This window comes from Mandrillus leucophaeus, unplaced genomic scaffold, assembly GCF_000951045.1.
Source record: "Mandrillus leucophaeus isolate KB7577 unplaced genomic scaffold, Mleu.le_1.0 Scaffold55, whole genome shotgun sequence".
Lineage (NCBI taxonomy): Eukaryota > Metazoa > Chordata > Mammalia > Primates > Cercopithecidae > Mandrillus > Mandrillus leucophaeus.
The window spans coordinates 2,340,328-2,352,888 of NW_012105919.1; the positions used below are offsets into that span (position 1 = coordinate 2,340,328).

The 12,561-nt window shown below is 37.7% G+C and overlaps 1 protein-coding gene across 1 annotated transcript in view; it reads right to left on the reverse strand.

The window, feature by feature from the left end:
• The window catches only part of ATXN2 (ataxin 2), a 105,204-nt gene that overhangs the window by 60,444 nt on the left and 32,199 nt on the right, over nucleotides 1-12,561 (reverse strand). The window contains exons 4-10 of the mRNA XM_011997883.1: nucleotides 10,957-11,048; nucleotides 9,949-10,146; nucleotides 8,330-8,508; nucleotides 6,262-6,471; nucleotides 3,440-3,622; nucleotides 502-699; nucleotides 1-108 (exon numbers count right to left, since the gene is read on the reverse strand). Coding sequence (XP_011853273.1) covers nucleotides 1-108; nucleotides 502-699; nucleotides 3,440-3,622; nucleotides 6,262-6,471; nucleotides 8,330-8,508; nucleotides 9,949-10,146; nucleotides 10,957-11,048 — 1,168 coding nt within the window. The remainder of the gene's footprint in view (nucleotides 109-501; nucleotides 700-3,439; nucleotides 3,623-6,261; nucleotides 6,472-8,329; nucleotides 8,509-9,948; nucleotides 10,147-10,956; nucleotides 11,049-12,561) is intronic.

The following is a 12,561-nucleotide window of genomic DNA, read 5'->3' on the forward strand; positions in this document are numbered from 1 at the left end:
CTTTGTTTTCAGCTTTTGAGAAGCTAGGTGATGTTTCATTGGGCTTAATATTTTCTTTATTCCCTGCAGGAGAGTTCTGCCTTTGATCTTGAAGCCTGGAATCTTTAGCTAGAAAACATTTTTTTTTAAAAAAAAAATTCAGAGTTAGAAGTTAGAAAAGTAAAACAAGAAAACACTGAACAATAATTTTGATTTCCTATGTTTTTGGAAAAGAATGCTTTCATTTTAAACAGAGGCTTTTTTCCTTTGCAGATGTCATATGAAACACCAATAATTTTATTTACGTAGGTATTTGACACCCAGGAATGTTAACCTTTCTAACACAGACATTGTATTAAATTAGTAGTATTAAACAACATCAAAATTTACACAAACTTTTAAATGTGCATTAAAATACTTGTCTATGAATAAAAATAAGCTAGAATTTTTTCATATAATGTTACTCTCTAACATTCAATTTCACAGCTGAGATTATGGATCTAGAAGCCTTTTGTTACATACCCTCACTAGAAGGGGTAACAGCTCTGTTCGATGCAGGACTAGCAGGCGTAGGAGATGCAGCTGGAATAGGCATGGCAACAGCTTCAGTTGGAATAATACCAGCTTGGGGAGAAGCAAGAACTGGCCCACTGGGGGTATTTCCAATACTGTTCTGTCTAGGAGACCTGGGTCTATGAGTTTTAGGGGATAATCTTGGAACTAGAAGAAAGGGAAAATTTATTTATTACATTCTCAGTTCAAATGTTACTTCCTCAAAGAGGCTTCTCTTAAGACCTAGGTAAAACAGTCCTCTCTAGCCCCTTCCCTTTATCCCATTACTGTTTTCTTTTCCAAAATGTTAGGAATTTGCTGGCAATCAAAACCACAAGTCTCTGAAGAAAAACAACAATTACTAATACGTATGATTTTCTCTCCTAACTAAATGTATCAAGTGCTTCCCCTGCCTAAGCCTCTGGCGTAGCTGGGATTACAGGTACACACCACCACATCCAGCTAATTTTTTGTATTTTTAGTAAAGACGGAGTTTCACCATGCTGGCCAGGCTGGTCTCAAACTCCTGACCTCAGGTGATCTGCTTACCTTGGCCTCTCAGAGTGCTGGGATTACAGGCATGAGCCACCACGCCTAGCTCTATACATTCTTTATAGCGACATCAAGGTTCACTGTGCAGTAATCAAGGAAACTTGAGACCCAAGTTAGTCAAAAGGGGAAGATAATAAAAACAGGGTTTGTATCTCATACGACTTCCAAGTATGTATCTAATAGGTTTCATATACCATTATAAACCTATCTGCAGAGATTAGATTCAAAGGTTTGGAGAAAATGGTTTGATTACTTCATTTTAGTGGTTTTTTTTTTTTGTAAGTCACAAGCGTCACGGAAGACAACTATTATTCAACAACTGCCATTTTTCCAATTAGTAAAAACAGCAAATCTATAATGCTATTCTGAGTGTATCTCCAAAACTATGCTTATACTCTCTCACTTCTAATCATGTTATTCTCGAAATTCATTTCCAGACCATCTAAGTAATGTCAAAAGATTAACGGAATAGTTGAAGCAGATTTTTCTTTTTTTTTTTTGAAATGGAGTCTCGCTCTGTAGCCCAGACTGGAGTGCAGTGGCACAATCTCCACTCACCGCAACCTCCCCCTCCTGGGTCCTGGTTCGAGCAATTCTCCCGCCTCAGTCTCCCAAGTAGCTGGGATTACAAGAACGCATCACAATGCCCAGCTAATTTTTGTATTTTTAGTAGAGACGGCGTTTCACCATGTTGGCCAGGCTGGTTTTGAACTCCCGACCTTGTGATTCGCCCACCTCAGCCTCCCAAAGTGCTGGTATTACAGGTATGAACCACTGCGCCTGGCTGGCTGAAGATTTTTTAAATTTTTGTTTTCTTGGTAGTCTTTAGATAACTGAAGACCAAAGAAGAAAATAAAGAGTACAAACGAATTTATGGTACAATTACCTGAACGTACATCACATGAAGCTGAGCAGAAATGTGTATCAACTAAAAACAGATTTAACAGTTGGGTTTTGTTTTGTTTTTGTTTTCCTTAAGCTTGAAGATTTTTCTTCTTTTTTCTTTTTTTTTTGAGATGGAGTTTCCCTCTTGTCACCCAGACTGGAGCGCAATGGTGCGATGCTGGCTCACTGCAACCTCCACCTCCCGGGTTCAAACGATTCTCCTGCCTCAGCCTCCCGAGTAGCCACCACACTTGGCTAATTTTGTATTTTTAGTAGAGATGGGGTTTCACCATGCTGGTCAGGCCGGTCTCGAACTCCTGACCTCAAGTGATCCACCCACCTCAGCCTCCCAAAGTGCTGGGATTACAGGCATGAACCACCACACCTGGCCGATCTTGTTTCTTTTAAAGGTTCTACGGACTGATTAAATAGACTTAAGTTTTTTTTGTGTTTTTTTTTTTTAAGCTCTTGCTCACCACAGTTATGGGAACAAAGCACTACGGATTGATTGGCAAAGTAGCAAAAGCAGTCAGCCTTATTGTAAAATCATGTCAACGTCTAATTTTTATACTTTTTTTTTTTTTTTTTTGAGATGGAGTCTTACTCTGTCGTCTAGGCTGGAGTGCAGTGGTGCGATCTCGGCTCACTGCAAGCTCCGCTTCCCAAGTTCACGCCATTCTCCTGCCTCAGCCTCCAGAGTGGCTGGGACTACAGGCACCTGCCACCACGCCTGGCTAATTTTTTTTTGTACTTTTAGTAGAGACAGGGTTTCACCGTGTTAGCCAGGATGGTCTCGATCTCCTGACCTTGTGATCCGCCCGCCTCAGCCTCCCAAAGTGCTGGGATTACAGAGGTGAGCCACCGCGCCCAGCCTAATTTTTATACTTTTATAGCTGGTGTCAGCATATTCCTTATGCTAATCACAGATAAAACTTGGACGCTTCATTTGTATTTCATATTCCTTATAATGGAAATATAGTTGGGAATTAGTGCCCTATACAGATGCTATATAGAAACACACTACAATGTAAGCCAAAAATAAATGTTTACAGAATGTAATGATAAACAAAGCTGCTAAAAAGGAAATATGATCCCTACAAATAGTGTTACATACTGTGTTTGCCTCATATTCGAGAGGTACTTCACAAAACTTTATAGTTTTATAATGTATCCATATTTATGAACCTTACAGGAATCTCATCACAACCCCATAATGTAGACTAGGCAAAAATTATTAACACTTTACTCACTGAGAAATTTCAACTTCAGAATGAGTGTTTGACTTGCTTTAATATATGGTGAATAAGTGGTAGAGCCCAGAATAAAAATATGGGCTTCCCAATTCCTGGTGATTCTACTATTTTTAATATATATATACTTACACTTCCTCAAACAGAGTTGTAGCTCAGCCCTCTTTACATCTAGTGTAATGACAAAATGAGTACCGTCATTATGCCCAAGTGTTACCTACCCCCACTGACCACTGATGACCACGTTCCCCCCGAGGGACTGGTCCTTGCTACTGGAGGAGTAGCTGCTTCACTGGGTGGGTTGTGGGATACAAACTCTAGGCCACTGGATATGGAACCCCTCCCAGCAGAAACTCTGTGATTTCGAGGATGTCGCTGGGCCTTTGGGGACATCCTTGGAGGCCCTAAGGAAGAAACAGTGAACATCACATAAATGCCATGATGTTCATCAGTACTACTTTTGTGCTAAATACACCCATCCCCACACACATGCACATACACACACTCTCACTCACTCTACAGTTTTTCCTTGGTTAAAAATAGGAAAAAAAAAAAAACAACACCGTACATATTTTTTGGCCATACTAATTCTTTCAGAATTATTTTGTGGAATGCCATAAAGTTTTGTAAATAAATTTTATTATTTCCCTTTATTTTTAAAGAAAGGGAGAGATGAAGTTGGTGGTAAGAAATCAACAATAAGATGTCAATTCTTAAAATAACTGTAGCAATCTGTTTCAACTATGTCTCATTTGTAAAGAAATAGGTTACTAGAAATTATGACTACACGATAAAATATTTTTAACTTTCCATATATTTTACCTTTCCACACCCCGAATTTTCTACATTACTTCTAAAATTAGGAAAAAAAAATTTAAACAGAAGACTATTAATCCCTATACACTCGATACTACTAAAATATATGTACACACCCTTCTTAAATTTCTCTAAAATTTTAGGTTATTTATCTCTTCTATCATGATCATCAATTTTAAAACTCGGCTTAAAACAGTAAGCAGTAACAGTAACCTGTAAGCAGTTTCTTAGGCTTAGCAGGCTGTGAGATGAAAATTCTATTAAGGAGATGACTTGTATTAGTCTATTAATAGATGACCAATATAACTGACATTTGGGGAAGAAATCAGCACTACATGAATTGTCAAAATTCTGCATTATTGATTCTGCCATGCCACTAGTGACTACTCTTTCTAAATCAGCCTACTGTGCATTAGACCAATCTATTAGCTAAGAAGAGTGGACAGAATGGCCCTCATCAGATAAGTCTACTGGTGTTAACACCAAGCGAAAACTTTCCTAATGTCAAAGCCAAATCTCCTCACTCTCTCACCCTGCTGCCAAACTCTTTAGAACTTCAAATTAATGTGTGTTCCCAAAAGAATTGTTTTTTTTTTTTTATTATTATTTTTTAAGACAGAGTCTCTCTCTGTCGCCCAGACCGGAGTGCAATGGTGCGATCTCAACTCACTGCAACCTCTGCCTCCCAGGTTCAAGTGATTCTCCTGCCTCAGCCTCCCAAGTAGCTGGGTATTTTTAGTAGAGACGAGGTTTCACCACGTTGGCCAGGCGGGTCTCAAACTCCTGACCTCAAGTGATCCGCCTGCCTGAGCCTCCCAAAGTGCTGAGATTACAGGCGTGAGCTACCATGCCTGGCTCCCAACAGGAATTTAAACAAGAACATGATCTTTAGAAGAATGCTAATGTTATGTACTATAATTTTCAAATGGAAATATTCAACATCTCTGACACAGAAGGTATATTTCTATGTGAATAGTTATAGTCTATCAGCAGTCCTTATATCTTAATGTAATAAAAATATTCACAGTAATAAATGATCATGTCTTATTTAGTATATTCTCATTAAATAAATATCACTTATTCAAATAATGGACCTCAAGAAAAATATCAACAGAACTTTGCATTCAGTGACCACTATTAAGGCCCTTCTGAGCAAAGAAGTCACCTTGAAAATCAGTGGAACTTGCTCTTCAAGGTTAGATGCTTCAAGGTCACATGACCTGCCTGCTTAGATGGTAACAATTTATTTAAAAGTAGCCAATAGAGTTTTCTCCAGGGAAGCAGGAGAAACACATTTTGTGCAGAAAACTTTATTAGTCCCAACATAATCAATATTAACTAACTTTAATGAACAAATCAGATTAAAATTTTAACATAAACATTCAGAACTAATATCAAAAGGACATTATGATTCAGAAAACAGGTTTTTAATATATATATGGGTGGCATTAAAATTAGAATGTTACCTTTCTACAACATATCCATGTATTCGATATGTGGCAATGATGGATTAAGCACCAAATACTGAATAAGAATTACAAGATTTTATTCTTATTTTTGATGAGAAAAAAATAGCTAAATATTCAAATTCATGTCATTTTTATCAATAATTTTATCTCAGATCAAGGACTTCTCCCAGATTAAAGCAGCCTTTCACTGTGTAAGATTGCAAAGCTAACTTTAAAAAAATTACTCAGTTAAATTTAGAATTCTTCTGGCATTCTAAAAATCAAACTACTTTAATCGAAGGGCAGACACGCAAAGGCAGCTATATGGGCTGTCACTCTCAAAAATGACCCAGAAACACCCTTCCTGCTTATGGCCAATAGGAAGGTTCACTAGGACCTTGACCAAAGAGCCGTAAAATGAACCAAAGTTCAAGACTGGTTGAAGAAAGTTCATTTGTTTAACTCCTGTATACAGTGCAAATAAGGAGGGGGAAGGCTGTGGGGCAGACCTTTCTGGGGCTGTAAAGAAGCATAATTATCAGGCAGAGATAAACTCCCTTTTTAAACAACAATTCAGGAGAGTTTATAGCTTCACACAACATTTATCAAATTTCTCTCTAATGAACAAAAGGTTAATAGAAATAGTTGTAATAAACTAAAGTTAAAACACAGAAATTGTAGGTTATTAAATAATGAAGAGGAAACTATTTTGTAATTATAAACTCACATAGGAGTTAAACAAAGACAAACAAAAACATGAACAAATTGTGGTATTGTACCTTCTGAAGACATGCGTTTAGGCATAGTAGAGACAGGAGCTGGAGAACCATGAGCAGAGGGGTGAGACGGGGGTCTGGATGGCCGCGAGGGGGGCCTGGAGGGCGGCCGTGTAGGGGTGGCTGCCCGAGGTGGAAGAGAGTTGGGACCTGACTGGTAGCGAGAAGGTGGGCGAGAGGAAGGAGATGGGCAAGGCGATGGCCAGGGAACACCTGACAGAACAAATGATATGAAGGAAAGTATAAAAACTAAAGAAAAAAATGAGGGAAAAAAGTAAACAGAAAAAAAAGTAAAATGACAAAAATGATTTCTTGTACATTTTAACCCTTTGAGGACAGTCATTTGATTTGTGATAAGTTTTAGCATAACTTAACAGACATAAATTCACATTTTACTTTAACCTCCTTAAGATTAAGTCTGTTTAAATGAATACACGTTCCCAAAGGGTTAATTAGGATCTACACACACTATTAAAGAAGACAGTTAAGACTTTGCCTATTAATCTTGCTTCTATAACTGTTTCTCAGTAATCAGTTGTTTAAAGGAATATAACATACACTAGATAATTTCACATAATAAATCACAATAATTCCTACTCAGGAATAAGATTATTTACTGTATTAGTTTTAACTCTGAGGCATAATGAAAATAAGCAGTAGCTATTATATCCAATTAGAAATGCTGGTTCCTTACAATTATCTATGATTTTCATCAGGTTTACACTTGAACCTAAAATTCAGTTTGAAATCTCATTAAGCAAGTCCCATTTAAGTAGAAATAAAACATTACTCTTCTAGAGTCACGAGAGTATCAAATGATAATATTCATTGCTCTTTCAAAAAAAAAAAGTCTTGACCTCATTAAACTAGAAAAAGGGAGACTTTCTAAATAATTTACACAGTTATCTAAGCGACTGCTTAATAAACACTGCAACTACAAAGCAGTCATCACCAAATAAATTTATATTGATGGATATGCCTAGGTAAAGATACACATAGTATTTAACATTACATATCACTTACCTTAATCTTATCAAACAGTCCAGGTCTCCTCTCCATAGGGTTCCACACACTTGAGTATCATACATTTTTCAGCCCCCTTCAGGTTTTTTAGCTTTAAAATTCTGTTTATAAACAACTAAAATCTTTCCTCAGTGAGCAAAGAAATTTCACCCCCAATATTAAGTACTGAAAATACTCAAGAGTGTCCATTTGGAGAGGAATTCTGGAGAAAAGACTCAATGAAAACAAATGAAATTGGAAACTGAGCGTTCTCTATTTTCATCTTTCTAACTTTCCAAATTTAAATAGCTAAAATTGAATGACCACTCTTTTCCCAAAGTTAGTAACATACTATTGCTATTACTATTCCCATACTATCCACAGAACTGTTGTTCAGTATCCCTGATTTATGGAAAAGATCCACAACCTACAAGACATATTCAACCTAGATTTAGAGGTAGAGTAAAAAATGTCTTCCTACTAATGATTCAGGTTTCTTTTACTTAGGTTGCTAAACTGTAACATCCACCCTTAGACTAAGGGTTGTTTTTGTTGTTTTTTAAGCGCATTTCTTTAATTACTTTCTTCACATGACTCTTGATCATGTCTTATATTATAAAAGTTACCTCAGATCCTTTCTTGAAGTAAGCATAATATAGAAACAAATAATGAGAATTAATCTATATTAACCACAGTGTTGCACACAGGTTAGAATTTTCCATATAAATTATGTCTAAATAATTTTATCATCCAGTGTTTTTAAAATTGAGAACCTACCCAAAGTTTCCAATTCCTTTATATGTGGAGTGTTTTTGGCCAAGTGATTGTCTTGGGTTAAATGTAGCACTTTATCATGAATATTTCATCATGCTAAATAATGTATATGCCAATGACGTACACAATGTTTTACTAATTTGATATCCATAAAAGCCAATTTTAAGTAATGCTGAAGTGAAAAACTACTCCCCAAATCATTAAAGTGCACATTCTTATCAGTTATGCAAACTATTTTAAGTATTTAGAAAACTATTTGATCAATGATATTGACAAGTCTGCTCAAAATACTTGCCTCCATTAACTACTCTTTGGTCTGAACAAGAATTCGGGTTGAAATCTGAAGTGTGAGAAGTGGATCTTGATGGCATGGAGCCCGATCCAGGCTGGCCCATACGCGGTGAATTCTGTCTCCCACTTCCCCAGGATATGACTTCTCTATTTCTTTGTCCAGGAGGAATATATTTATTTTCCCTGAAAATGAGAGATCCTGTAAATCATTTTATTCCAAAAGGTACCAAGTCAATGAAACATATCTAAAAGTCATCTTGACAGAAGGGAATGCTTGTTACAAAAAGGTTCTACACTAAACCAAACTGCCTCACTCCCAGATGCTCTGCTCTTCCATCTTACCCTGAGTTCTAACCTCTGGCCTGTCCCTTCACTTAGATTCTGCTCCTAAGCACAAAGTTTAACAGATGTGTGCTCATTCTCATCCGACTTGACCTCTCTGTGGCTGATTCTATCAATCTTGGTCTATCTTCAACATTTCTTGTCCTTCACTTTCTCAATTTTATTTTCTCTGAGATATCTTCTTTCACTGGCTGTTCTTTGGTTTTCCATGGCTCCAATATCGGCAATGCTGATGAAACCTCAAACTGAACCACCAGTCTCACAATGTCAACATCTGTCAGTGGACATGTCAATTCAAATCACCAGACTCTAAGCTGACTGCCTTGAAGAGAGGATGCATCTCTTAGTTTATCAGATAGGTAGCAGGTATTTCTGAACACATGTTTATGAATAAATGAAAGACCCACAAGTCCCACAAATGCAATTAGCTGCACAAATGGAGTCATAGTTTTTCCCCTCAAACATGCTCCATGGTTCCTCTCTCTCTCACCAGTACATCCATTAAGTCACTTAGTTATCAAATAAACCTCAGGTTCATCCCTGAACTAGGTGGTTAACAAATTCTCACAGTTGAACTATTTCAATGCACTAACTGTTCTCTGTATATCAGCCAGTCCTCAATGCCCCAGGGTTTATTCACCTCATCTCCTTCCAACAGGGTGCTCTTTAGCAAGACATGCCAAGTCCTTCAATGACCTCAGTTCCTACTGTCAACTGCCACTGCTGCACCCGACACAGATCCTGTGTTCCAGACACACGCAACAACCAGCCCTTTCCTGAGCTGGCCAAATTCTCTCACACAGCCATGCTTGCACATGGCTTTTCATCAGGTGAGAAATTCTTCTCCCAACTCCTCTCTGAATGTCAAAGACCCTATTATCTTATCACAAAATGTCACCTCCTCAGTGAGGTTTTCTCTGACTCTATAGGTTATGCTAGCTCCTCCTCATTCTGTATGTTCCTAGTACTTTGAACATGCCTTTAACCAAGCAAATCATATTGTACTGCTGTGATTGTTACACGTATCCCCTACCAGACCACTATTTTAACAAGCTCTTCAAGACTTTGGATTGCTCACCGTGATATACCACAGAGCTTACTCTCAAAAGCATATTTTCCAAGATTACCATAACCTTCTCTCTAACGGATCTTAAACCAATTCTACTTGCATTCTCTTCCTAAGCTATATTAAAGGAAGAGGAAATATAGTAACAATACACCGTCTCACACAGACCTTGAGTTGTGTATCCAAAATACTGCATCATGATTTCCTTTAAATACCTAGTGTTTATGCTGTGCCCCTCACGTTCACTGGAATTTCTCTGAACTGCTGTGTATTTTTCTTCCTCACTCCTATCATCATTTTCCAGGGCCACTCGAGCTTTGTACTGGGCACTTGACTCAATTTCTTCTGCTAACTGGTTTGCCCTTGCTTCCCGTTTTAAAAATTCTTCTGAGTTATCTCTTTCTAAGGGCACCCTGAAACATGAGGAAAAGAAAAGCAAAATGAGTACTTTAAAGCCACAGTTTATATATCTGTCATAATCAACTACTAAGAGAGTTTAGAGTTTAGAATACTGGTTAAAAAACAAACAAACAAAAAAACACTAAAACTAAAAGTTATAGTGATCTGTTTATTTATAAATCAAAATTCTAACTTTTTTTCTGTAACTTTTTCTCCAGAGGAACATATTTTAAAAACTAGTTCAACTGTTCATCATAATCTCTGCCCTTGCAAATTTTGTGTTTTTTAACAACTTAAAAGACAAAACCAGCCAGGCACAGTGGCTCACACCTGCAATCCCAGCACTTTGGGAGGCCAAGGTGGGTGGATCACGAGGTCAAGAGATCGAGATCATCCTGGCTAACATGATGAAACCCCATCTCTACTAAAAATACAGAAATTGGCTGGGCATGGTGGCGCACGCCTGTAGTCCCATCTACTCGGGAGGCTGAGGCAGGAGAATCGCTTGAACCCGGGATGCAGAGGTTGCAGTGAGCTGAGATTGTGCCACTGCACTCCAGCCTGGTAACAGAGCGAGATTCCGTCTCAAAAGAAAAAAAAAAAACAAAAAACCAAAATTTGTTTAGAGGATAAAAATAGGGTACAGGCAAACTACATTTATTCCCTTTTTTTAATGGAAATTTATCACACGTGGTAATAAGAGAAAAATTATTTCACGTAATTGTTTAACTTAAAAACTAATGGAAACATTTATTCATCATAAATTAAGTTGATGAAAATCAAAGACAAATGCACTAAAATAAAAACAAACTTTTTAAACTTACGTATATGAAGATAAACTGCTATCATACGTAGACACTACACCATAATTTTCTTCATTATATCGAAACATATCATTGGGATCCCATCCATTAGACTAGAAGAAAATGAAGCTTATTTTTCAAAATGACAAAGTATTTGTTCCCTTTCATTCAGTTATAACCAACATCTATATTAACAATATCTAACAAGCTACTTGAGCAAAATTAGCAAATTAGAAAACAGGAAAAAATTTCCTTGAAAATGTTTTAGAAAAATACTTACTTACCAGCCCTTACAGTTGATAAATAACTATACAACACAATTATTTGAGCAGTTATTTTTAAAGTTTAGAACATTTTAATCACTTCATAAAAAAGCCTTCAGATCAGGGTTCTCTCTTTTCTCTAACCTGTAAAAGCCATCTTTCAGTAGAGACATCTGCGTTTACCTGTAACCTTCTTGAGATCACTGGTCCTCAGGTCTGTGGAGGACAGGAGGTACATATTTTACTTCTTTTAAACAAGGGATTCCACATGGAACAAGGGGTGCTTTTTAATAGCCAAAAATATTTCCAATATTTGGGAGAAAAAAGGGAGAAGCCAATGCTTTCCCCCATGTTCAACGATTCCAAGGTGGGACCACGGTACTAGGTCCCTGGCAACCTCCCCTTCCTCCTGGGAATTCTCAAATGGGAAGGCAGCATGAAAAGGTGAACAGGCAATCACTGGACAAAGTCACAAGAACTGGGCTTTAGAACTGGTTTTACCATTAGCAGTTGTGAGACCTCAGAAGCGGCAACTCTGGATCTCAATACCCTAACCTATAACCTTAGCATAGGTAACTCCACAATTCTACGAGGAAACTATAGGAAATTACCATTTGCAAAAGGGAGGCTGCCTTCTTTTTTTGGTGGCGGGGAGGCGGGGGCAAGCAAGTTTATTAAGAAAGTAAAGAAATAAAAGAATTCTACTCCGTAGGCACAGCAGCTGAGGCTGCATTCTTAAAAGTAAAAGAATCAACCAGTTGAGCCACAGGCTGGAAGATTATTTACCAGTGAATATTAATGTCTGGAAAATCACTTCTCTAATGTTTCAACTCCTTTTTTAAAGCCTTACTGGTGAAAACTATAAAGTCCAGTAAAGGTTGTAATCCATCCCAGAAGAAAGAACACAACAACCAAGCAATGCTGATGGCAACCTCAATGCTAAGGCTTGCCTCAAAGTTCACCTATTAACCTTCGGTCCTCCTGTGCTACTCCAAGTAAGACTATAATGTAAGTCTACCACCAACACAATTCCTTTTGCCAAACACATGGGCAGGAAATTACAATTACTTATGGAGGCTTTAAAATTACTTAAGTAATGTATGCCCTACATAAAAAAAAAGCACACAATACAGAAAGACATCCAGTAAAAAGTAAATGTCTTCCAATCCCAGTGTGCATAAACAACTACTACTAACAGTTCCGGCCGGGCGCAGTGGCTCGCGCCGTGGCTCGCGCCTATAATTCCAGAACTTTAGGAGGCCAAGGCAGGCGGATCACGAGGTCAGGAGATCGAGACCATCCTGGCTAACAGGGTGAAATCCCGTCTCTACTAAAAATACAAAAAATTAGCCAGGCGTGGTGG